The sequence below is a fragment of the Catharus ustulatus genome, chromosome 1 (genome assembly GCF_009819885.2).
Source record: "Catharus ustulatus isolate bCatUst1 chromosome 1, bCatUst1.pri.v2, whole genome shotgun sequence".
Lineage (NCBI taxonomy): Eukaryota > Metazoa > Chordata > Aves > Passeriformes > Turdidae > Catharus > Catharus ustulatus.
The window spans coordinates 4,231,510-4,256,570 of record NC_046221.1 but is presented as its reverse complement, the minus strand read 5'-3'; the positions used below and the strand labels follow the sequence as shown (position 1 = coordinate 4,256,570).

Genomic DNA, 25,061 nt, shown 5'->3' with positions numbered 1-25,061 from the left:
CTGAACATGACATTTATTATTTAATATGTAGTTCCCACAGGCATTACTGGCTCTAATCTGCATCATGTGCAAAATGTGATGGGGAAGTGGTGAGGTCATCATCAGCACAGGTATTTTTATTCCACTCCTGAATTACCACAAGTCTGGGCAAATCAGCAGCTGAGTTTTGTCTTTGTCTGAGCGTGCTCTAAAGAGACTGTGATGAGAATTAGTGTTGCACCACTTCTGGTTTTGCCTAAATATGATGGTGGTGGGAGAACAAGTGCAACCCTAATAAAAAATTCGAAAGCCAACCTGCTTCTCCCAGTGTGAAGTGGTAATAGTGCTTCCTTAGCTCCCTTGTGAAAGGATGTGATGGAGATTAATTAATTTTGGAAAATCATCTGAAGAACAGCCTGTGGATTATAGTGTTCTCACATAGCCCATTTCCTACCAGACACTGCAGCCACTCCATCTGCAAGTGCCTGTTTCCTGGATTTCCAAGCACTTTGCTAACTTTGGGACCATGTTCTGACATCCTCATTCCCATGGATTTCCATGTGCTCCCTGAGTAATCCAGCTGGAATCAACAGGGGGATGAGCACAGCCCCAATCCTGGGCACAGGGACGTGGATAACTTCACTCATTTATTTAATTGGGATTGGTCATATGGGTAAAATTGCACGACCCACTGAGGTGCAGTTACCTGCAGTGAATAAGGCTTGAAGAATTTTTTCATGAGCCATTTACAGGAATCACTTCCTCCTGTGCTGGAGTGTGACGGCAACATCAGTGCCCATGTCACACTGACCCATCAGGCTCCTTCTGTCAGCTGTGACATTGTCTTTAAACCACCTCAAGACCACAATAAACCCAGCTCAGTCGTTTCCCAAAGCAGGCAATTTCTGTCTGATTATCTCATCTTCCTTTTTAAAACAAACTGGTTTGAGCTGCTTCACATCTCTCAAGCCCTCACAACAGCAAAACTTGCACGTTGCTGTTCTGGAGAGGTATCCAAGCTCACTGAATGCTGGCCCTGTGTTTTGTGTGTGAGCAAACTTCAGTAGAGTACAGTAAAATGTTCTCCAAGGGCATGGAAAGCTTTGAGCAGAGCTGTCACTGGCACTGCTATTAGCAATTAATGAGAAAGTGAAGCACAGGGGCTCTGTGTGTTCCCAGATCAATCCCTATGGGATGCTGGTTGCTGCTGGACAGGAGAGCTGGTGTGTAGAAGCAAATTGTTTTGCTAAGGCAATTATAGGAGACTTCCCCACTCCTTTAATTAGATCAATCCTCTCCAGCACAATGTGAAATATGGGAAGTGCTCGGAGACTGATAGCTAATAAATATCATCCAGCCATTACATCATGGTGCTCACCTCCTTGCCAGGGCAAAAACAAAGCTCCCAGCTCCCAGGGGAGTGCTATGGAGATCACAGCTCTGACATCCAGCCCTGTCTGTGCAGGGGGCCCAGAAAGGCTGGAGGTGTTTCCCAAACACCAACAGACAGCTGGCTAACATGTTCAGCAATGTCCCATCCAGAAATTGCCTTTATTCTGCTTTGCTGTCTGTGATGTGCCATGGCAGTGTGTAAATAAAGAGTTATTAGATGTACTGCTGTTCAAGGCCATGCAATGGCTCTCTCTTATCCCCAGAGAGTTTCTCACCTTTGGTGTATGGCAGTGATTAATGACTCTGACCCTGCCCTTGTGCTGATCAAACAACCCAGTCCTCTGTGCTTCCCTGTGAGGGCTGGTTGGGCTTCCTTCAACCCACAGAGAACGGAGGAGATGTCTGGATTGACAGACAGCAGAAGCAGAGATAATGTTTATAAAACCTGTATTGAATGTGATGAGGGGCTGGTGTTGGAGAGCCTTGATTTAGGTCAAAAACAGTGGCTAAAACAGTGACGTGTGGTTTGGTATCAAGTTTCTTGGGTATATGCTGATTCTGCAGTAAGGGATATTTACTCCAATTTGACCTGTGTCCCTGCAGTACATTCACCCTTACAGCAGCAGCTTGCAAAGGCAATGACAAAAAAAAAAAAAAAAAAAAAAAAAAAGCTGTGTGTATAGCTGCTGTTTTTCCCTTCAGAAAAGGTCATGGCTAGGAAAGAGGTGGATTTTAGATTTTAGTCCCAGCCATTGCCTGGACAATCGGGGAAGAATGACTGTGAGTTTCACAAAATAAATTTATACTGGTTATAACAAACAAATTCTGAGAACATCTGAGCTCCTGTATAGGTATTTAAATTGGCTTTGGAGTCTCTGTCCCTAGAGATATCAAAACTCACCTGGACAAGGCTGCAAGCAAAACCAATCTACATTTGAAGGTGACTCTTCACTTTGAATGGGTGGTTGAACAAGAGAACCCTAGAGGTTTATTCCAACCTGAATTATTTCGTGATTCTGTGAAATCATTGACTTGCTAAATCCCTGAGGGGGCTTTTTCCTGTACCAGAGTGCAGGGCAAAACGGAATGACAAGAATAAACGCAAAGCTATGCAGAAATGTGGGGCCAGTGACTCACCCCAGTCACACGGGAAATCGGTGGCAGAGAAGACACTGTCCGCACTCTTAGGAAAATACTAAGAGTGGTGGAAGAGGAAGAGCATTGAAACTCCGTTTCCGAGCATCTTTTGGGGCACCTCTGCCCTGGCTGGGAGGTGTTTTAGGTGTTGAGTGGGAGCAGAGGGAGCAGCTCTGCTCAGAGGAGAAAGGGTGGAGCCAGGCTCGCTCGGATCCAGCCGTCCGTGGGCAGGACAAGCTGACAAGCCCAAGGCAGTGATTAGAAGCCACAAACATTAATCTGCGACTTCTCCAGCCTCCGGAAACCACGCGTAAAACCCCACTGGTGGAAAACATGTTCCTTCTACCTGGGCAGCTGCCGGCAGGCTCCTCGTCTTAATCCCGCATCCAGCAGGAGCAGGAGGCGACACTCGAGTCCCACCCCCGGCCGGACTCTGCCCTGCCCTGCCCTGCCCTGCTCGCCGCTGTCCCGCTGCTCGCTGCTCGCAGCCCCGTGTGCCAGCGGAGCTCCTGGATGAGCAGGGCTCGCTGCGGGGGTGGCACTGCCCCCCAGCCCTGCGCTGCACCATGCAGTGCATCCGGAGGCAGCCCAAGCGCACCGCGTCCCAGGAGAACATCCTGCAGGAGCAGAGCCGCAGGGTGGCCGCGCTGAATGGCATCAGGCTGGGTAAGGGACAGCTTGGGCACACACCGCCGGCTCCTTCTTGCTGTTTCAGTGCTCCACCCTGAGCTCCAGGGTTATTTTTAAATGTCGGGGTTTTCTCTCCTTTCGTAGCCGCACGCCAGATGTGCGGTTCGCTGGAGGCATCAAAGAATGCGGGCAGAGGCTCGGTTCCCGAATCTCTTGCTGGGCTTTTTCTGATTGAGGATGTTGTGCCCTTCTCCTGCCCGGTTTTAACCCTGCCTGTTGCTGTAAGAGCCCAGGGAACCAGGCAGAGGCTGCCGATGAAAGAGGAAACCCGGGGAGTTTCATAACTTGTGTGCCTGGCTATGAACTCGCTGCTGTTCCTGCTCTCGGGAGGCACAGCCCGAGTGGATGCGAGTTCTTTGGTTGCTGTGGACACAGAGGGTGGATGGAAGTGGTGAACAGTCACTTACCCACCCGAGTTCTTTAGGTTTTACCAGAAAGGCTTCCTTGCCCTTTTAAACCTGAGTTAAGCCTGGTCTGTGAGCGGCTGGGAGGGGGAGAGCGGGCGGGAGGAGACTTGTTTTATAGCGGCTGTAATTCAGTTCTATCAGAGCAGCAGATTTGTGAGGTTATCACTGCCACCCTGTCTCCTCACTGAACTCAAAGCTCGGCTCCTTCTGTGACAGCTATTGTTTTATTTGCCTTCCTGCTTGCTGTAAACCTGAGCTAGATAAGCCAAAGGTTAACATTTCTGATGTCTCAGTGTCTGAAACTTCCTAGTGCAGTGTATTAACGTGATGGTTATTGCAGTGCTGTGCGTGCTCGAGGCACTCCTACCTTGGCCAGACATCTGAACATCACTGCATGCTGAATATATTCTGTTCAGAAAGTGTGTGATTGATGTTTTGCAAGTGGTGGGGTCTGACCTTTGAAAGGCACTCTGGAATTTTGCATGCTAAGTGTGTATTTGGTATTTGACAGAGGATGCTAAGCAAGACACAGTCTTGCCACGTGCTTCAGGCAGGATTTGCACATCTGTTTCAGGTTGTGCTTCTCAAGCTAAATGTTGTTATATAGTTGGGGTCAGTATCCTTGTCCTGCTGCACAGCGTGTTTTAACTTTTAAATGATGTATGTGTACAATGACTCCTTAGATGCGAGTTTTCATTGCTTTGAGATGGAGCTCTGGACCACAAACCTCCTCAGGTCCAGGCTTTGAGCAGTCTGCTCTAGTGGCAGCGTCCCTGCCCATGGCAGGGGGGTGGAATGGGATGACCTGTAAGGTTCCTTCCAACCCAAACCATTCCATGATTCTCCATGGGGTTGTTAGGAAGAAATCTTCAGGTTTCTGCTGGGAAAAGCTGGGGGTTTTTTTCTGGAAAGCAGTTCAAATAACCAGCTGAGAGTAATGTCCCACTGACACATCAGGGTGTGTTTGTGGTTCCTGTATCAGCAGATCAGAGTGTCTTCATGCTGCATCTCTGACCTAACAAAATGCAGGTAGGAATACAGAAGTTAAGTGAATCACCCAAGAAAAGAGTCTGTGCCAGGGCTGGTTGGGCACAGGAGGCAGAGCCTGGAGAAGAAGGGAAGTTTTGACCATGCTGTTACACTGACAGGGCTGTGCTGGTGAACAGGCTGAAGTGCTGTGAGCTCCATGTGCGTCAGAACTGTGTGGTGCAAGGCTGGAGGAGAGGAGTCTGCCCTTGGCCACCACCTGTGCCCATCCAGATTTGTTTGGTGCAGCTCTTTGGGATGTCCTGCTAGCAGGACACGTTGCAGATGCTGCATGCAGGGTCTGTGGAACAAAACATGCCCTGGTAAATTGATTTCTCATTCCACACTTACAGACATGGGCATCCAAAGGATTTGATGGGTTTCCTGCTTTCTTGTCATGTCACATCACCCTAGGGTGACACATCCCCCTCCTAGTCCTGTAATGATTCCTTGAGTGGATGGGATCTGAAGAAAAAGAAGGAATTGAGCTGGGAGCCTGAACAGAAATGTGGGTGAATAGGGAGAGGGGAGAAGTTGGTTTCCTCAGGGATGTTAGTGAGGCTGCAGTCTGTGCACTTGGAGGAGAAGCCAGCTCAGGAGACCAAGAAGCTGTGAAGCTGTTGTGGTGTGTGTCCTTCCTCCAGATGATCTGGTCTCTCATCAGCCCCTGGGAATGCTGTCCCAGGTCCCATAGCTGGCCTCAACTCGTCACCCTTCTGTGCTTTGCAGGAGACAGCTTTTTCCTTCTCTCCATGAATTTTTTCTGAGGTTTTCTCTGGGGGAAGCATTCAAACTCCCCTCTTAGGAACCTCCGGACCACTCATGAGCTGAGAAGCCAAGCAGTGCTGTAGCAGGGAAGGCAATTAATGGGATACCTAATTTAACTTTGAGAAAAAGAGCAGCCAAAGTCACCTTTGCAGGATCTCCAGCTTCTACTCTGATGCTTTCAGCTCTGGATATTTTAGCCTGGCTCAGCTCTAGGCTTGCTCCTTGAGCTCTGCAAAGCCAATAAATGGTGTGAGCTGCTCACAAAGTGGACAATGGACACCCATAGTATTTATCTCTGATGTAAATCTCAGTCTTTGGCAGCCTAAAATGCTCTTTAGGCCAGTGTATCCCAGTTACAAACTCACAGTGCTGGTTTTTGCTCTTGCATCATGACCACATTTGCAGCACCTGGCACTTCAGTTTCCTGTATGGAATGTCAGGACCTGGGAATTTGGACACTTGGATCTCATGGTTTTATTTTTCAAGCAGGCCTGAAGTGATGCCTGATAATTTATTGTCTTGCCTTGTTTAAAAGCCAGTTATTCAAAGCAGCTGTGTCTCCCAGAGAAGCAACCAACCCAATGTCACAGGTGGCACTGCAGTGAAAAAAATGTAATTTGTGAGACTCCACATTATGTTTGTGTAGTACTGAGGAACTTCCCTGGAGGTGAGGTCAGGTGGATGCAGGTGGCTGCCTGCACTGTCAAGGTGAGGCTAGAAAAGTTTCCTCTGGGTTGGGATGTGCATGCTCAGCACTGCAGAGTTAAATGCTGCTTCCCCAGCTCTGAACCAGCCTCTCATGCAGTGTCCCAGAGCTGCAAGGTGCCTATTACAGAAAGCCCAGGGTGTGTTTCTTGTGTTTCATGCTCTCACCCTCCTCAGTCTGCATGCTTCAGATCTGTAATTAATGGTTGGTTTGAGGGACAGATTCTCCAAGGTATTTAGGTATGTGGAAGTCATGTTGTGCTGAGACACTCAAAACCACTTAGAATGCCGAATCTGTGCTTTCAGAGTCTCACTGGGTGATGCCAAATCTGTGTTTTCAGAGTCTCACTGGGTGCCTGTTTCCTCTCTAGATGTCTTAAGTGCCCTCCTGAATCTAGGCTAAGTTGTGAAATTGAAGTTCCCACAACCAGAAGGGTTGGTTGTTATTACTTGGTGGTGTAAGAGAGACAAAGCCCCTTTGGATGGTTGAGCAATGAGGGCATCGTGGCTGCCCCTTGCTGCTGCCTTAGTGATCTGGGGCTGCCTGTCACCAAACTTCTGTCCCCTGAGCTTTGTCTGATCTGCCAAATTCCCACGTGGGTAGGAAGGCACTGCTTGCCAGAGGAGGATGAGAGATATCTTTGTGTATTCCTGTTTCCGCAAAGGAAATTTTGTTGCAGAAAAGATTTGAAATCACTTGAAAATTCCTGACAGCATTCCAGTTACAAGTTATGCAATTTTCCTTTCTCTGCTTTTACTGTTCTTGTTGTTGGTTTTGTTCTGTGTGGTTTTTGCATCCTAACAGTATTTGCTGAGAAGGAGATGTTTTGTCTTTGTAAAACACCTGAGAATTATAACACAAAATCTTCAGAGGAGGATGCAAGGCTTCAGCCTCTTCTGTGATCATGAAGTGGTGTGGAGGATTTCTGGCTCTCTCTGTTCTGCTCTCCTCCCCAGACCTGACTGCCTCTGTGGAAGGGAAAGCTCTTGGAGCATCAATTCTTGAGTTATCTCTTAAAACATTACCACTTCTGTTTCTGCACAGGCCTCAAAGATGACAAGGACCTGAAGTTCCTCCTGAAAGGCAGCCATCTGCTCAAAGTGAAGTCGAGCTCCTGGAGAAAGGAGCGGTTCTATAAGCTCCAGGAGGACTGCAAGACCATATGGCAGGAGTCAAAGAAGGTGCTGAGATCCCCAGAGTCCCAGATCTGTGAGTAAAGTTTGCTTTGTCACAGGTGCCTGGGGTGAGCCAGGACCTTTTTGTGGTTTGGAAGGAAGGTTTGGAGCAATGAGAGCAGGTCCTTCATCCCTGCTGTGACACACAAAGTGAGGAATCTGCCGTGTCAGGAGTGGCCACATTGCCCAAGCTCCTGAGCTGCTGCCTCAGATGGTTGTGGGGTGGGCTGTGCTGGTCTCAGCAGCCCTGCCTGGCTCAGTTCCTCCCCAAATTGTTCAGGTCACCCAGGTGCCTGAGCCCTAATGCTCGGTGTGAGACATGCTGTGAGCATTTGTGGTGTGGTGTGGTATTCCTCCTTTCCTGCCTGCAGCCCCAGGGAAAACTGGCATTTAAGCCTCACAAGGGAACTGCAGAGATGTAGAAATCCAAGGGCTGACAGGAGATGTCTTTAGGAAAGAAATCCTATTCTCATCCTTATCTCAGAAACCCAGGATCTGCCCTGTTAAAAGTTCAGATACTACAATCACCATTATGTGGCACAGGAAAAACCATTCAGTTCCAGCAGCACCCAGCTTGGCACCATAACCAGAACCACAATTGAACCCAATTGTGCAGTCAGAATGGAATCAGGCAGGGGGTGTGTCTGTTTATATCTTTTTTTCCCTTCTCATTCCTTATTTTTCTGACACATTTCTCCATATTTTCTCCATATTTTCTGACATTTTTCCTCTCTTATTTCACTAATCATTGTGGTCTTGTAAATCCAGGAGATAAATTAGTGACATGGAATATTTTTTATGGCATGCTGAAATGTGTTAATTGCACAATTTCTTTGGTAATGATCACAATTAACTAAATGAAGGGTGGGTCTTTCCAATTACCTCCCTTCCTCCCACAACCAGTGATAAGATTTCCAGTAGGAGGAGTGAAGTAGCAGGGTAAAATACTTTTGGTTTGTAACCCTGATGGCCAGAGTCTTCTCTTGGGCACCTCATTGAATCTCTGTGTTTCCTTCTCCACACACTTTCTTTCTCTTTACTCTAACTAATTGTAAAAGGTTTTGAATCATAGAATCACAAAGGTTTGGGCTGAAAGGGGCATTAGAGATCATCCAGTTCCAAATCCCTGCCATGGGCAAGGACAGCTGGACCAGGTTACTCCAAGCCCCATCCAGCCTGGCCTTGGACACTTCCAGGAATGGGGCATCCACAGCTTCCTTGATATCCTGTTCCAGTGTCTTGTCACACTCTGAATAAAGAATTTCATTCTAGCATCTAATCTAAATCTCTCCTTTTTTAGTTTAAAACTGTTCTGGCTTGCCCATCACTATCTGCCCTTGTAAAAAGTCCCTCTCCCTCCTTTTTTATAAAAGGGGAAGGCTGCAGTGAGACCTCCCTGAGGCTTTGGGTTTGGATGCCCAACCTGGTGGGTCCTGGGCTTTTCAGGTGTCCCAGTGCAATAACCCATCACAACAACAACAAACAGAAAGTCCTCAGTGAATGTTTGCTCCCATATAAAACCAAAGTCCTTTCCCAGATAAATATATATCTTTCTCTATATAATGCATCTTGCTAATATAACTCGCTCTAAATCAAATAAGGGCGTGAAATGAGAAGAATGACTTTCAGAGCTCCCTTTCCTGTGCTCTGAGCCTGCAGTTTCCAAATTATGGGGTCTGAGAGCACCTACAGCATCACTCCTGACCCCAGCTAGTCCTTGGAGGTAAATGGGAAGGACCCTTGTGCCTCAGGGACCCTGATGTTTGCCTGGAGAAGCCCTGGGGGAGCCATGGCTGTGGCAGTGCTGTGGAGAAGGGCTGAAACTGTGACTGTTTTATAATGAAGAGATCAAATGCCTTGAGCTGGGCTCTGAGCACAGGCTGGGGGTGTGTCTGTGTGGGTGTTGATTTACAGCACTCCAGGTACACTTTGGTAACTGGGCACAGCCAGCATTGCCACACTGCTGGAGACAGGCAGTGCCACTGTGGGCAGGAGAAGCTGCTGTGCCCTGGGAGTGTCCTCAGGGACACGTGGAGATGGAGCAGTGGAACCTGATGGCTCACAGCATGTGCCTGCTCCTTCACTCTCTGTGCAGGCACACCTTTCCCAGGAAAAGGATTTTATTTTGTCATCAGGATAACAGCAATGGAGACAAGTCAGTGGAGGCAGAGCTTGTCCAGGCTGGCTGTAGGAGCTGGCCAGGCTGTGTCCTGGCAGGATGTGAGCCTGCACCTGAACTCCTGGTGCCAAACTCTTGGGAGGGCTGGGGGGACACCCTGGGGCTCTGGACACACCAAGAGAAATGAGTGCTGACCCCTGCCAAGTCCTAAGCCAGAACATCAAAGAGATCCATTTCCCTAAAATCACAGAATGGTTTGGGTTGGAAGGGAGTTGAACATTTCCAGGGGTGGGACAGCCACACTTCTGTGGGCAGGCTGTGCCAGGGCCTCAGTGCCCTCACTGTAAATAATCACTGCTTATAACTAATCTAACCCTGTGAAGCCATTCCCCTTGGTCCCATCCCTCCAGGCCCTTGTCAAAAGTCCCTCCCCTGATCTCTTGCAGCCCCTTTAGGTACTGAGAGAGGCTCTGAGCTCTCCCTGGAGCTTCTCTTCAGGTTGAACACCCCCAGCCCTCCCAGCTTGTCCCCAGAGCAAGGGCTCAAGCCCTTGGAGCATCTTTGTGGCTTCCTGTGGGCTTGCTCCAACAGATTCACATCCTTGGAGACCCAGAGCTGCAGAACTGGAGGTGTTGTGTGATGAGAGCAGAGGAGAGGGACAAAATCACTTCCCTCAACCTTCTGGTCATATTTCTCCTTGCCTTTCTCTTTTATAGATTCTCTGAGACCTTCCACTCATGAGTTTTCAGAGTGATCACTGTGGTTGAGTTTTATTCTGGAGTTTTAACTTCACCAGGCTGCTTTGGGTGCAGGTACAGAGTTGTGGCCTCTGGTTCTGTCACCACATCTGTCTTCTCATTTGGTTCAGTGTGAAGGCTCTCACATCAGAGGAAGAGTGCAGGGTCATGATTTGAGACCCAAAATCAGGGACCCCAGGGTGAGTGCCTGCAGAGGGTCACCCTTCCTTGTTAACAGACACTGGCTTTGCTCTCCAGGACAAAGCCTTTCTAAAGCTGCAGATAAGCTCTGTTTTCAGGATGGAGAAAAGGATGAGCAGGATGGAAATTGGGAGGTTTAGCAGCAGGTCTAATCTTATCTGCAGCATCTGACAGAGATGATGCACCTCACAGGAGGGAAGTCTGGGTAGACTAAAGGTTGTGTTTTTGTTTGGATGGTTTCTTGTTATTCCTGTTGGTATTCTTATGAGCATGTGGAAAAGCTATTTGTAAACCATTGTGTGATGGAGTCCAGTAGATAAAACTGGGGGCTGCCAAGGTTTGGCAGGAGAATCTCAGATGTTTGAAGTTCAAAAACCCCACTATCAGAGTTGTGACAGGAGCAGATGTTGCATGGATCAGATACCTGGGGCAGTACCTTCCTCTGTTGTCCTTATTTTAAACAACTGGGATTTAAAATTAGATACTAACTTCATAGCTGCATTATCCAAACAGGGCTTTGGGGATAAGCTGTCCTTCCAAGATTGTTTCTGATCTCATAGAATAATCCATTTTTTCCTTATTGTCAATAGTTCCTTATTTTTCAGGATGTTCCGTTTAGGGCCCAGAGCACTATTTTTTTTTTTTTTTTTTTCCAAAAGCCCTCGAAGCTTAAGTCAGTTAACTGACCTTAAGTCAGTTTTCCAATAATCATGTTCTGCCCTGTGTGTACTCTCTGGTTGCCTGCAGCAGAATTGCAGGGATGCTGGGCACCAAGGGCTGCTCAGAAGCACCTTTAAAAATCCATTTTTCACCACACAGGTTGCTCCTTCCTGTGGCTGAGCTACAAGCAGGTCCACAAACACACTGCTGCTCTCATTATTTATCCTAACTGATGTGTAGGGCCATGGCAGGGTGGATGCTTCTTTGGCCCATGAGGCTTTTACAGTGCTTTCTCCTTGGCCTCCAGAAACAGGGTTAAAGTGGCTGGATTAGCAGTTTTGGGGTAAAGAAAAGATTTGTGCCAGGGAAAACAGTTCATTCTGAGGCAGTTCAGTGCTGAGCATCACTGTGGTGTGAGGAAGGAGAGCCAAAGGGGGCAGAGCAGCAGCACTGTCTCCTTTAGCTGTGGTCAAAAATCAGATCCCATGTAGATGAAAAAAAAAAAAAAAAGCCAAAAGGCATTTACTGCTTTCAGTGAAATTGATTTTTGAAAGTATTTTCTTAAACCAGCTGTAATCCCTAGTGTGAGCTCACTTAAGCCAGATTCAATCCCTTTAAAAACTCTCTCAACTTGGGGATTTGTGGGGATGGTTGAAAACTTTCCAGTGAATCATCCTTTTGAGCAGCTGGTTGAGAAACAGAATTCAGAAGCAGAAGGAAAAGGCTGAACGAGTCAATTTAGTTTAGAGGTGCTGCAGTGGGGCCCAGAGATGGTGCTTTGGTACCTCCTGCCCTGTGTCTCTCCTGCAGGCTCAGGGAGGTGATGTTTGGTGGCAGCCTGAGAAGCTTCAAACACTGCACCAGGGATGAATCACTGGGGCTGCATCCTTGAGTCACGAGCAGTGAAGTCAGGAGAGAACGTCAGGAGTTGTAGCTGAAATATTTCCCTTTCTGGCCAAAAGCTTTACGCAAAAACTACTATTGCTGAGGGGTTTTTTTGGGGTTTTTTGTTTTTGTTTTTTTGGTTTTTTTAATTAAAATACAGTAATTTCATGATTATAAGCCGCACCATTTTGACTAAAATTTTGGTCCGAACCCAAAGTGCGGCTTATAATCAGGTGAGGCTTATATATGGACAAAGAATGAAAAGTTGCTGTTTTAGTTTGGAGGACAGGTGTCTTCTGAGAAAGGCAGGAGCTTCTCTTTGAAATGGAGAATGTAAACCCCCTCCCTCCAAATTATTATAATTTTGAAATCAAGGGGCTTTCAGGCAAAGATATGGGAATTAGGAATAACAGTTCTTTACTAGGGAAATTAAAATAGAAATACAGTACTACAAAGAACAAACCCCAAACCCTGACACAGTCAGAGTACAGCCTGACACCCGTCAGGCAGGGTGTTGGCAGCAGTCCCATCCCATGGTGGCTGCATCCTCCTGCAGTGACAGATGTGGCTCAGTTGGAGCAGTGCTCCTGTACAAGGTGCAGTTTCCCTCCGGAGCTCCAGTGGTGATGTGGAGAAATCCGGTTTTCCTCTGGAGTCCAGTGGAGAAAGGGGCTCCCTTAGTGTCCCAAACCTCTGTTTTTATCTTGGTAAGAAATGTTGGGCTCTTCCCCCTGGCTGGAGCAACTTCCAATGGGATGCAGTAATTTTATCAGTGCCACAGTGGGACTCAATGGCCATGAGCAGAAAATGACTCCTGGGGGAAGGATGGGTTGTGAAAAGATAAAGAACAATGCCCTGCCTGGTTTCAATGGATGCCCATTAGCAGAATATCTCCCACGGAGGTAAGGATCACTGCCCCCACCCTCAACAGATGGTGATAGAACATATACCTTTTATCACACTCTGTATTGTAATGTGCAGCTTATAATCGTGAAAAAATCAGTTTTAGGAGGTGAGTGTTGCCAGTGATGACTGTATTATTCCTTAAAGTCATGAAATTGATTTTTTGATCTGATGATTACTAATTCTCACTGTTTAAAATGCACAGAATTTGTTTCTGTTCCTCTGGGTTTTGGGCACAGTTATAGGATATTTTTTGCTTGGTTTAAACATAGTACGGAAGGTTTATGTTTATAAACTAGTACCAGTGTTGAGCAGAAAACTTTTTCCTTTGCTTTTGGCTTGCTGTGAAATTTATGAATATCCTTAAAACACCATGCAGTGAACATTCTATATCACTTTCATGGAAGAATAAATTATTGTCTCCGTTGAATTAATGTCCTGAACTTGCAGAAGAACAGGAAGGATGTAATATTGCCTTGTGTTTGCTTGAGTCACGAAGCAAAAGCTTGAAATTGTTCCTGATAAGTGTCTAAAGTCAACAGAAACTCTCAGCAACCTGTGTGCACACAGCAGGTAGCTGGCTGCACCAACAGCTTCCTTCTGCAGCTTCTTGAGGAATCATTGTGGTCAGACATGTCTTTATCCCTGGAAAAATATTTGCTGATGCGAACGCGTTATGCAAGGCGGTCGTCAGCTGTGAAAACAAAGCCATCTGTCTGCAGGTCTCGTTAGTTTTTATCAAAATCACTCAAGCCATGCAGCCTGTCCTTTCAGATGCAGAGCTGCCTGTTTCTCTGATTGAGTTTTGAACCAGGCCACCGCGGGCGGCGCGGGGACGGTTTTCATCATGGGCGGACGCTGACAAATATTGACCCTATTCTCTGTAGCATATGTTAAATGCAAAGTGTTGGGAGCCTCAGATCCAAATTTAGCCGTGCTGTGATGGCTGGGAAGTAGGAACTGGTCACCAAAATAGTTTGCAGGGCCCTGGTTGTGTGGAAGGAATGCAAATAGAGATCACTCTTTGCTTCAATGCCTCAACGATGGGTAGACTGAAGGACTTTGTACCCATATAAAGACCTTTCATATCAGGTAAAGACCTTATGTGAAAGGGTATTTCCAAACAACCTGTACAATTGTATTGTATCACTGGTTGCCAGCAATGAGGGCAGACTGCTGTGCAGCAGATCTGGAGTCAGAACAACCTGCTGAGCGTGTCGGTGGAGGGGCATGGAGAAGAGGATGGATGAGGAATCAGCAGCTGGGATCTGCTGTAATTCACACACAAGGAGGTGAAAGAGCAATGCCAGCAGGGCTGGGCTCATGCTGAACCCACCCCTGAGTCAGGATGTTAAAGTATCCCTCAGGGAGGAGGGTGATGGATTGCCTTTGGCGTTCCCAGCCCAGGGAGGGCTGACAGAGCTCAGCTCCTGCTGATTGCAAAGGTCCTGATCCCAACTGCGTTTGGCCATGAGCATCAGCCACCCCTGGTGAGACTGAAATCAGCTGAGTGGCTCTTCTGGGGTGAAACCCAAGCGAGAAGCAGCACACAGGGCACACTCAGCGTGTTGTGACACCGTGGGGTGTCTCTGCAGGATGGTGCTGGGGTCAGGCAGCAGCTTTCCTCTGTTCCTGACAAGATGCTGAGCTGGGGGGAGCTGGGGAGGGTCTGGCCTCTCTGCAGACATGCAGGATGGTGTGTGGGCTCTGCATGGCTCGGCACGTTCCTCATCTGCATTTTTTGACAGTAAACAGAAGTGACTTACTGAGCTAATTAGAGTGGGATGGAGTAATTCAGTGTGACTGAATTGCACAGACATTCACAGGCTGCACAGATCTCCTGTTACTGACAGGGGGTGGGATAAGGAAAGGATCTGAGTTCTTCCCCCTGAGTGAAAAGCTGCCCTCCTCCCTAAGGAGTAACTCAGGGAAGGCTGTTTTGGCAGTGCCCCTCCTCTGCTGCTTCACCAGCAATGGCACAAGAAAGGAAAAACACCTGCCAGTCCTTGTCCTTCACATGCTCAGTAGTTAGCAGGAGGTGCAGGTTCAGTTTCTTGCTTTCTCTCTTGACAAATACTCCTGACAAAATGTCTCATGTCACAGGGCTGCCTATCAAGCAGGAGGAAAACAAAGGGATTGTCCTCTGCCTTTGCTCCTCCTTTCCCTCTGTTCCTTAGGGTTACCAAAGAGTTTGCTGCTTGTGCTCCCAGCACAGTCTGGACATTTCAGTTGTGGAGCAGTGATGAGAGAAGAGATGGAGAGGCCAGGGCTCCTCTCTCAAACAAATGCTTTCATCATTAGGAATATTGTCAGGGTCATCCGTGTGGCTCTTCTACACCAGAATCATAGATGGCTTGGGTGGGAAGGGACCTTAAAGATCATCCAGCTGATTTCCTTTAGAAGGTGTTCCTTCTGCAGGAGGAGATTCACAAGTGTAACCCCAAGCTTCTTGAAAGCCATGAAGAGAGAAATCCAAATACAGAGAAATACCCAAAAGATACATGTTTGGTTGCTTGAAAATACCCTGGGCTGTCAAAAGAATCCTGAGAGCCTGAGTCATCCCTGCCTGCTTATGCCAGGGGTGAAAGAGGAGAAGGGCAAAAAAATGAAAATCAGTAAGGCAGAAGCACAAGAGCAGGAGCCAGTGATGAAAACTGAAAGGAGGGCTAGAAAGAAAGTTCTCAACATCTCCCTGAGAGCAGTTCAGACAGTTCACTGGCTCCAGGGAAGGCTGCTGTGTGTCTGTGTCAGTGGGGAGCCTCTGGCTGTCCAGCAGCATCCTCAGCAGCCAGCAGGGCTGACCAGGACGTAACCTGTGTGAGTCGGTGTCTGGTGGCCAGGAAGAACACAGCCTTCCTTGTGCTGTGTGTCATGTTTTGGGCTCTCTACAAACCACCTCTTCAGCAGACACAAACACTCAGGAGTAGATGCAAACTTTCCAGATTCTCTTCTGCTTGTGGTTATCTCCCCGCTGTGGCGTGATGGGGAAGGAGCAGGGAGGCTGCAGGGAGCTGTGATTGATGGCTGTTTGCTGCCAGTGTTCCTCTGCTGTGAAACATCTCTGTCCCCCAGTTATTTTTGATTTCTCCTTGCAGATAGCTCAGCTGAACACACAGTTAGGGGCTCCTAATAGAGTGCAGTCACTGCCTGGGAGCAGCTGATAAAGTACTCATGCTGGGTTAAGATTTTCCAGAAAAGAGATAACTTTAGCAGATGGCTTGGGCTGAGTCCTTTGGCTTCAGCTTTTTTATTGATAGATGAAAACAGTACACACAACCGAGCTATGGAAAGCTATAAAAAGTGTCCTTCCTTACCCTGTGTTTTAATAGTTCCTGTGGTGATGGTTTCTCTCCTTCTCTCTTGTGTGACTACAACAGGCATCAGTCCTGCTCTTCAGCCTTCCTTGTACCCTTTCTGTATTGAGGAGCTCTTTTATCAAAATCATCCTCTTCTCAGCACCCCCTGAAAAGATCAAGGCAGCCCTTCCAGACACAGGTTTTCAATCTTTTTTTTTCCTCCCACACAGCTCTCTTTTCCAGTGGATTCATGCAGCCACGTAATGGTTTCCAAAGAATCCATTCTAAATTTCCAATATTTAACATCAGATTTTCTGGTCTTGGAAACACCAGGCCATTGCCAACCTGAAGTTTAGGGACTGATTGCACAAGCAGGCTAAGGAGCCATCCTGTAGGACGGTAACTCTTGTGAGCCAAGCAGTGGTGAGCAGCTGGCAGGTGGAGAGGAATAACAGGATGATCCTTCCATTTCACTGCCATAAGCAGAAGAGATCTGGAGAGGAGGAGAATCCCATATTATGGACAGTCTGCATATGAGATGCTCAGCCTGCATTTCCTTTCTGGTCAAGGGTCCACTGGAGCCTTGGTTTAAGGGTATAACTTACCTTACCCTGAAGTTTTTGTTTGAACAGGACAGAACAGCTGTGCTCCAAAAGATGCTTTATTTCCCACTGGCTATAAGGGTAGCCTAAATAAACTTTAGACTTTCTGGTTGAACTAAATCTGGCCAAACACAATAAGATGCTTTACATTAAAGGTGAAGTTCCACCTCATTAAAGGTGAAGTTCCACCTTAGGCACAAGTGCTATAATTTGATTAATGTCCTGGTTAAATGGCAAGGTCACCAGGAAGGGCCAGCTGTGGGGGAATTGCAGCCTTTTTTCTTTTTTTAAGCTGGTTTTACTACTCAAACCCATAACCTTACTTGAAGGTAAATAACATAATTCCACAGCAGCCCATCCCAACCCAACCTTTTCCTCCCCTCCCCTCTGTTGGCTTTTAGGAAGTGATAATCAAGGACCACACAGAGATAAGAGCTCATTGTCAGGGAGGAGCTTTGCCAGCCCCAGGGAGCTCCTCGTGGTGTGTTCTTGTTTAGGAACCAAACCAGCAAAGTGCTGTGGAAGTGTTTGACCACCCCAGCATCTGGTGGGAACTTGAAACAAATGTTAAGTGTTGCTTTTGGAAAGTCAGTGATTTTTGAAGACTGAAATTTTGAATGGTTTTTTTTGCAGTTATTTTTTTTTCCCCCAGCAGCTGAGCATTATCATGACTGCTCTGGGGAAAAAAAAAAGGAAAGTTTTCAAACCTCTAATGAGTATCTGATGAATTTTGGATGATCCTAAGGCAAAAAATGTGCAGGTGGGTTCTGAGCTGGATTTTTCTCCAGTGTTGACTTTGAATGAACTGGGCATTGTAATGGTGAAATGGATGTTTAAAGGCAAGTTTCTCCCATTCAGCTAAACTTTGGGGGTGTTTTATATTCATGCACTGCTTTTTAACAGAGCTCCAGACCAGGTTGCTTCAAACCCCATCCAACATAGCCTTGAACACTTCAGGGATGGGGCATCCACAGCTGCTCAGGGCAACCTGTGCCAGAGTTTTGTAGTTGTATGAAGTGACCCAAGAAAGACAAAAGGAGGCTGTGGGTGCTGCTGGGAGCTCACCTGATTTCAGCCCAGTTTGAGGGCATTGCTCTCAAGGGCATTTTAGGGTTGTCTCTCTTACTTCTACTTATTTAATAAAGGTCTCTTTATACATTGCTCCTTCTGGATTGCCTTGGGTGTGCATTTTGCAAACTTGGAGCAACTTCAGGGTTCATTTCCACCAACTGAAGAACAGAGATGGAAGCGGGGAAGGATGATCTTGAAGAGAGTGTTTTGATTTCTTGCAGCAAGGAGGATAAATGCTACCCTTGACAGGGGTTAAGATGGAACATGGGTGACACCAGACTGCTCTGTAGCTTTGGTCTTTGCCTCCTTAATTTGCAGTGCCATGACAGAGAGGAACAGATGGGATCTTAAATTTTACCTTCTCACTATTTTTGCAACCTAAAGGAGGACATTTTTGTTCCTTACCCTCCTATTGAAGTCACCTCTTATTTTGCCTAGACAGACTGTGGATCTCTGATCCCTGGAAGTGTTCAAGGCCAGGCTGGATGGGGCTTGGAGTGATCTGGTCTAGTGGAAGATGTCCCTGTGCATTTCAGGGGTTTGGAATTGGATGATCTTTAAGGTCCCTTCCAACCCAAACCATTCTGTGGTTTTAGGATTTTACTGTGGGGTGATGTTGACAGGGAGGCACAGCTCCACTCTCCCCATTCTCAAGGGATGCTCAAATCAGGGATGCTCCAAGGACTTGGAACCAAACTCTTGGCTGTGATTTGTGTCTCATGAACAGGACATCACAGTATGGCACCTACAGCATATTCTGCTCCTTCATTAAATAAAGAACATGGAGAAATAGGTTTTCTTTTTAAAGTTTCTTGCTCTTTCTGGTCCTTTGGGGTTGAATTTTCTTTAGTACCAAAGCTTGGGGAAAGGGGAAAAGGGAAGGGAACTTTTCAGGAAGAGGAGAAAGAGTAATTTTTTAATATCCCTCACCAAGCAGAGATAAGGCTGACTGAACCCCTGCTGACAGCAGGCTCTGCTTTCTTTCCACAGTCTCCATTGAAGATATCCGGGATGTGAGGTCAGGCCATAAAACAGAAGGTATGGAAAAATACGCCAAGGATGTCCCGGAGTATCGCTGCTTTTCCATCATCTTCAAAGACCAGCGGAAAAACCTGGACCTCATTGCGAGTTCAGAGGATGATGCCAACCACTGGATCACCGGCCTTGGGAAAATCATAGCCCACAGCAACTCCATGAACCAGAAACAGAAACTCCAACAGTATCCTTTGCCTTCTAAAGCGATTAATCACGGACAAAGATGCACTTGTCTTTCCGTGTGGGTGGGGATAGCAGACTAACCTCCTTTTTTCCCCTCCTTTTTCCTCCTTTTTTTCTCTTGCACCCAGGCAAGCTCCCTGCTTTCCAGTGCTTTTTCCCTCTGTTTTACACTGATACCAGCAAGAGTGGAGTCAGGCTTAATGTGGCTCCTTAAGCAAAGAATTCCCTCTTTCATGGAGCTCCAGATAAAACAATCATTACCTTTTTTGTGTTCTTTAGGGGTCTGTTTCACTTACATTGCAGTAAACTCCAGGACAGGCACTTCTTGGCAAGGCATGAAAAGCCCCCACTGTTTACTGTGCTTCTCTGTAATACAAGGAGAGGGAACTGATTCTCCTCTTCTCACTGCCAAATTTACTCCAGGGTAGCTCCCCTGACTTGAGTGAAATTATTCCTTATTTGCCTCAGCATGGGAGGAAGTTTTACCCTGAAAAAAATCTGCAGTTGCTCTAGTGACAATGCAGAGATCAGAAAGGAAAAGGCAGAGCAGGAGAGTGAATTGATTATGAAATGGAGAGGAGTTGTTTATTGGGTGAAATCCTGGCTCTGCTGAATTCACAGAGAATTTTCCCTGGGGCTGCATTTCACTCAATAAGTTGCTTTGCAAACAGAGGTCTCATGTATAAAAGGAGGGAATATCTGTGGGTGCAGTTTTGGGTGGATTTTCTTCACCCACTGTGTGTCTGAGATTCTGATTGTGACATCTGAAGCTGTTGGCTGATTTCACCCTGTTTTGACAAAACCACAGTAATCGTAAAATATGAGGTTCCTTTAAGCTTCCAAGGGTAGATATTCAGCTATCAGAGAGGAAAACAGATATCACTCTTGGGAAGAGAAAGCTGGGTGGGCTTCATGGCTTGTTTGACACCAGACATCAGTGAGGAGGGGAGATGCAAAATCCTCAGCTGGGAAAAATCACAAAGCTGGAGCTGAAGTCTGAGCAGGCACCAGGAAGTCGTGCCCTCAGTTAAGTCTTCATTCCATGTGGGTTCTGTGCTGGGTAATAATGTACTGATGGAGAAGGAGATGGTGCATAAATGCTGAGCTTTTATCAGGCTTTGCTCTTCTGTGTATTCTCTGAGGTCTGAGAAGCATTTTCACAGCCGCAGTGCTGTTCACTTAAAGGAATCAGACTCCATTAGTTCTGATGTGCCTGGGATGTCCTGTTTATCTCCTGCATTTATGAGTGTCTTTTTTGGATGGTTTTTCAAGCTCTGGGCTGTAAGGTCACTCCTCAGCCACCCCACAGTGTGTAGGGGAAAAATCTAGGCTAGAGAAAGTTGTCCCTGGAGCATATCAAGTTAAATATATTGCTGAAAAACTTGCCTGTAAGAAGAGACAAGATTGTTAAGGGGGGAAAAATAACAATGACATTTGCAAAGGAAGAAGGCTGTAAATTTCCAGCATGGAAAAGTGCCTTTCTGTCTTTGGAAAGCAGAATTGAAGCTAAATAGGGTGGGTAGGCAAACCATATTTCTGGAAGAGTAATTACTGTGCAGTGCTGGCTTCCAATCTGGGCTTGTCTCAGGCCATTTAACGTAACCTGGAATTACAGAACAGCATGATTTCTCATTTGAAATTTGATGATGTTTAATTAAAGCCTGGGATTTTAAATTTAGTCTGCCTTCACTGGCAGCGTGGGCTTGCTCAGATCTTCCTTAAAGCTCAGGAGTGTTCTCTGCATCTGTGAGCACAGAAGGGGAAAAGTCAGGAGATGAGAAGTGTTGTGTCCCCTGCCTGTCCCCCATGACTGGAGAATTTCAGGGCATCTTTTCCAGCCTCCCAAAGCCTTGCAAAGCAAGTAAGGAATGTGCAAGTTTTTGAAAACAAGGATTGAAAGCAAAAACTCTGCTAGTTTCAGATGGGGCTCGTTCAGTTTGGAATTCAGTGGAGTTGCCTGTGGTAGAAAGGGACTGGATTCAGTGTCTGATGTATTTTTCCAGTCCTGTATTCCCACTCAGATAAAACTCCCACATGCTTGATGAGCATTTCTGATGTTCTTATACACAGATTTCTGTTTTAATAAGCCTCAGATTCAACCTTGCAACAAGCTGGCATAGATAATTCAGCAGATATTGCAGAGGGAAGACTTTAGACCAGAAAATAGAGGACTTTTCATTTGAGCAGGGTGGCACTGTCTGCTTGGGTTCTGGGGTTTATGTGTGAGCTTTTCTTCTGGTTTGAAAGCACTTACCAGAAGTTCTGCAGCATTTCTCTTCTGAGCACATTCATGGGATATCTGCCAGATAGAAACCAAAGAGGGATGGCTGGAGCTAAGAGAAAACTGGTAGCCCTGGAGCTGGCATATCCTTTAAAAACAAGAGGCAGGAGGCAGGCTTTGTACAGAAATGGGAGCAGCTTCTGCCTGTCCACTCTGGCCCACAGAGGGGCAGAAGCTGAAAGGGAGACCCACAGCCAGGACTGAGAAATGGTGTTTGTACCAGAGGAGAGCACTTCCAGTTGGAGTGTTTTGTTCATCCAGCTCCTCTAAGCTCACCCAAAGCCGAGGGGATCCAGATGTTTGGGGAATTTGGGTATTTTGGAGCCAGAATGCTGCTATGTACTGAGATCTCTGTTGTCTGTACTCTCATTTTTCTCTCTCTGCTGCTTGCCCTTGCAGCAAGAGGACCCACTGTGTGTGCCTGGGCTCTCTGATTTCCCTCTGGGAAGGGATCTAAGAGAAAAACATTCCCCATTCACAGGTAGGACCTGGGCATACCCTTTTGCAGATGCATTTACTGCCCACATTTTGCTTTCTAGAGAGTCTGTGCACGACCTCTGCGTGCTCATTATCAGAGGAAATTATGCAGACTCTTTAAAAAATGAGGTTAGCACAAAACCATTCGTTTCTATGCACAAAAGAGCAGTTTTATCCACCCCTACTGCTCACCTCTGGCTGTGGCAGACTGGATTTCCTCTTGGCCCTGCAGAGCTGGGCGTTCCTCCTGCCTGTTGTTTTTAGGGAAGGCTGGGAAGGGGACCCGAGGTGCAGGGTCAGGTTGAGTGGGTGGCACCAGGGTGACAGTCTGAGCTGACCCTGTCTGGGACAGAGCTGGTGGAAGGGCTGGGTTGTCCCATCACAGCATCCTCTGCTCATGGGAGCTGCATGACTCAAACTGGATTTTCTGGGGAGAATCAGACCCAGCCAGACCCTGGTTCAGGGCTCTGGAGTGTCCTTGGGAAATGCAACCTCTCTTTATTTTGGTTTCCATGTCTAAAGAAGGGGAATATTAATATGACCAGGCTGAGACGGATGTGGGGTGAGGTCATTGCTTAGCACCTGCCAAGATTTTTAAAGTCAGAAAGTTCAACTTTCCATGAGACAAACAAAACTCACTAACAGTTTACACATATCTCCATCACTGGGAAATACTTCAATGCAGGGGTAGCTCTGGTAAACACTATTTCAGGGTTATGTTTACAGCCCCTAAGGCTGTTAATACCCTTTTTCAGGGTCATTTTGAAAAGCCCAGTTTAAATGTTACAACACTATATGCCTCAGCTGTTATTGCTGATCCTGAGCTTTTCTCTGATTAACATTCAGATTGGGCATTTTTTTGGAAGTTTTTCTGGAATGAGTTTGAAGCATTGTTTCCTATGTGAGACATGGAAGGTTATTCTTGGAGATCAAATTCTTACTTTGATCATTTTTTTCCTATTGAAAAGTAGATATTTTTCTGGATGCCCTTTCTTACTTGACAGTAAAGCAAATTAGACAGTCAGTTCCATGATGCAAAAAGCATGGGGTTTTTTGTTGTTTCAAACTGCAGTGTCTCAATTGCCTAACATGATTTTAGAGACTGAAAGAAAATGGGAGACCCAGTTCAAATTATCTGACATCACATTAAGAATATCATTCTTATAGCAGTTACTCCAGATCCATAGATATACTAAAGTGATTAAAACCCAAGCTCTTCTGAAATATTATCACAGTACAGCACAGTAACAGAGCCTGTGCATTCCATCAGGAGAAGAAGGCAGGACTCACAAAGTTTGGATTCCACTCACAACAAAGTTCTTAGGAGATAAAAGTAGAAATCCCTAAAATTATGCTGATAGTGAGATCAAAAATTATTGTTGATACTTGTTTTGGAGTTCAGTGTTCACTGTGACACACTGAATATTGAACAAATCCATGACAATGAGTTTACCAAGCTTTTCTTGGGAGCTCTTTTCATTCTTTCCTTTATCCCCTTTTAACCGTCTGGAGCAGAATGTACTTTCTGTCATAAAAGAGAAATCAAACTGTTTCTGGCTGTGGCCAGAAACTCCTGCAGGGTAAAGAGAGCTGATCCAGCCTTGGCCAGATGGTGAGAAGCTTGTCCCAGGTCCCGATCAGTTGTACCACAGCACGTTTTCCTTCTGCCAAGGCACCGCTGTGCTCGGTGGGAGCAGAAGGTGAGCTGGTGTCAGCTGCTCAGGGGGCTCAGGCTGATTTTCAGCAGCTGGAGAGTGGCTCAGAGCCTGTGCAAGAGCATTTCCCCCCTGCTATGTGCAGCAGAAGGTATTTAGCTGCTGAGGCTAGGCACTGACCTGGAAAGATTTCCTTACATCCCCCTGCAGCTGGATTCACACCTGCCTGCGGAAAGCTGACAAAAACAAAGACAACAAGATGAGCCTGAAAGAGCTCAAAGACTTCCTGAAAGAAGTGAACATTGAAGTCGATGACTACCATGCCAAGAAGATTTTCCAGGTAATGGGAGCCTGCAGAAAAAGGGTTTGCTGTTGGCTGAGGTCATGGACACCTCACCAAGTGAACTTTTCTTGTACCAAGGAAAGGCTCTCAGCTTTGGGTGCTCAGTAATTTATTGCTCAGAATAATTGATTCTCACTAAGTTAGGCCAGCACAATGCTTTTGATGTGGGTGTGTTAAGATCTTTCTTCAAAGTCGTTGCCTAATTTTGCCACGAAGCAGAAAATGAGATGCAAACATGGATAATGCAAGAAAAAGGGAAACAAAGGTGAAGTCCCAGGGGTTTCAGGAGTTTTGTGTGCCACAGCTGCATGTCAATGCCTAAGCCTGCCTGAATTTTGTTTGGTTGCAATTGTGAACCCAGATCCTCTCCTTCTAAGAGGACTGACAGGTATAAACAAAAAAACAAAAAAAACCCACAAAAAAACCAAAAAAAACCCAAAAAAACCCAAAAAACCAAAAAAAACCCAAAACAAAAAAAACCCCCAAAACCAAAAAACCCAAAAAAAAAAAAAACCCAAAAAACCCCAAAAAAACCAACCAAAAACCCCCCAAAAAACCCAAAAAACAAAACAAAACCCAAAAAAAACCCAACCCCCAAAAAAAAACAACCAGCAACAAAACAGTGCAAGTTAAGAAAGGTTCATGGTAGATACATAACAATGCACCCAAGGCAGGACTAGTCTGATTGATTTAATACTCCCAAGGCATATTTAATCTGGTCAGGGATGTACACTTCTAAATTCTCAAGATTCAGCTTGGCTGAGCCTATCAGAAGATAAGAAAGGGATGAAATTTCCTCAGTTGTTAAGCTTTTGGTTTCTCTCTAGAGAATCCATCCTGCTGAGGTGAGATAAAACATCTGGATAATTTCCAAACTTCCATCCTGTCTGAAGCAGGATTTGAATTAATGGGTGTGCAGTCTCAGAAATTTTTTTTCTGATCAGTGATAAACACGTGGGTGGTTTTGGGCACTGGGCAGGAGTTTTTCTGCTCCTCCATGTGGGCAGGCAGTCTTCCCCCAAAGCAGGTCCAGGTTTCCTTATGGACATCTCTCTGGTAACTCCTCAGGAATTAGGGAGAAGGTCATCAGCACATCTTAAAGAATTTCAGCTCACAAAATATTCCTGTTGCACTGCCTGCTGTGGCTGGTGCATCCCATCCTTTATTCCCTGCCCAGGAAGATGCTGGAAGAGTGGAAATAAGGCTGGGGATCCACTGGTTGAGCTGCATGTCTCCACTGGAAGTTGTTCCCAACACTTCCTTTGCAGTCTGTGCAGGTGAAGGCAGTGGGGACCAGGGTGTGAATCTCCTCATCCTGAAGGATACATCTCAC

At 46.4% G+C, this 25,061-nt stretch overlaps 1 protein-coding gene across 2 annotated transcripts in view; it reads left to right on the top strand.

Moving 5' to 3' along the window:
* Window positions 1-25,061, top strand: part of PLCD1 (phospholipase C delta 1) — a 50,075-nt gene that overhangs the window by 4,579 nt on the left and 20,435 nt on the right. Inside the window, exons 1-4 of one of the 2 annotated variants that reach the window (XM_033076664.1) lie at window positions 2,729-3,174; window positions 7,150-7,314; window positions 18,745-18,973; window positions 23,596-23,725. In XM_033076664.1, the coding sequence (XP_032932555.1) occupies window positions 3,075-3,174; window positions 7,150-7,314; window positions 18,745-18,973; window positions 23,596-23,725 (624 nt within the window). In that variant the 5' untranslated portion in view covers window positions 2,729-3,074. Of the gene's footprint in view, window positions 1-2,728; window positions 3,175-7,149; window positions 7,315-18,744; window positions 18,974-23,595; window positions 23,726-25,061 lie in introns of those variants that run through there. The other variant, XM_033076673.1, reaches the window with a different exon arrangement.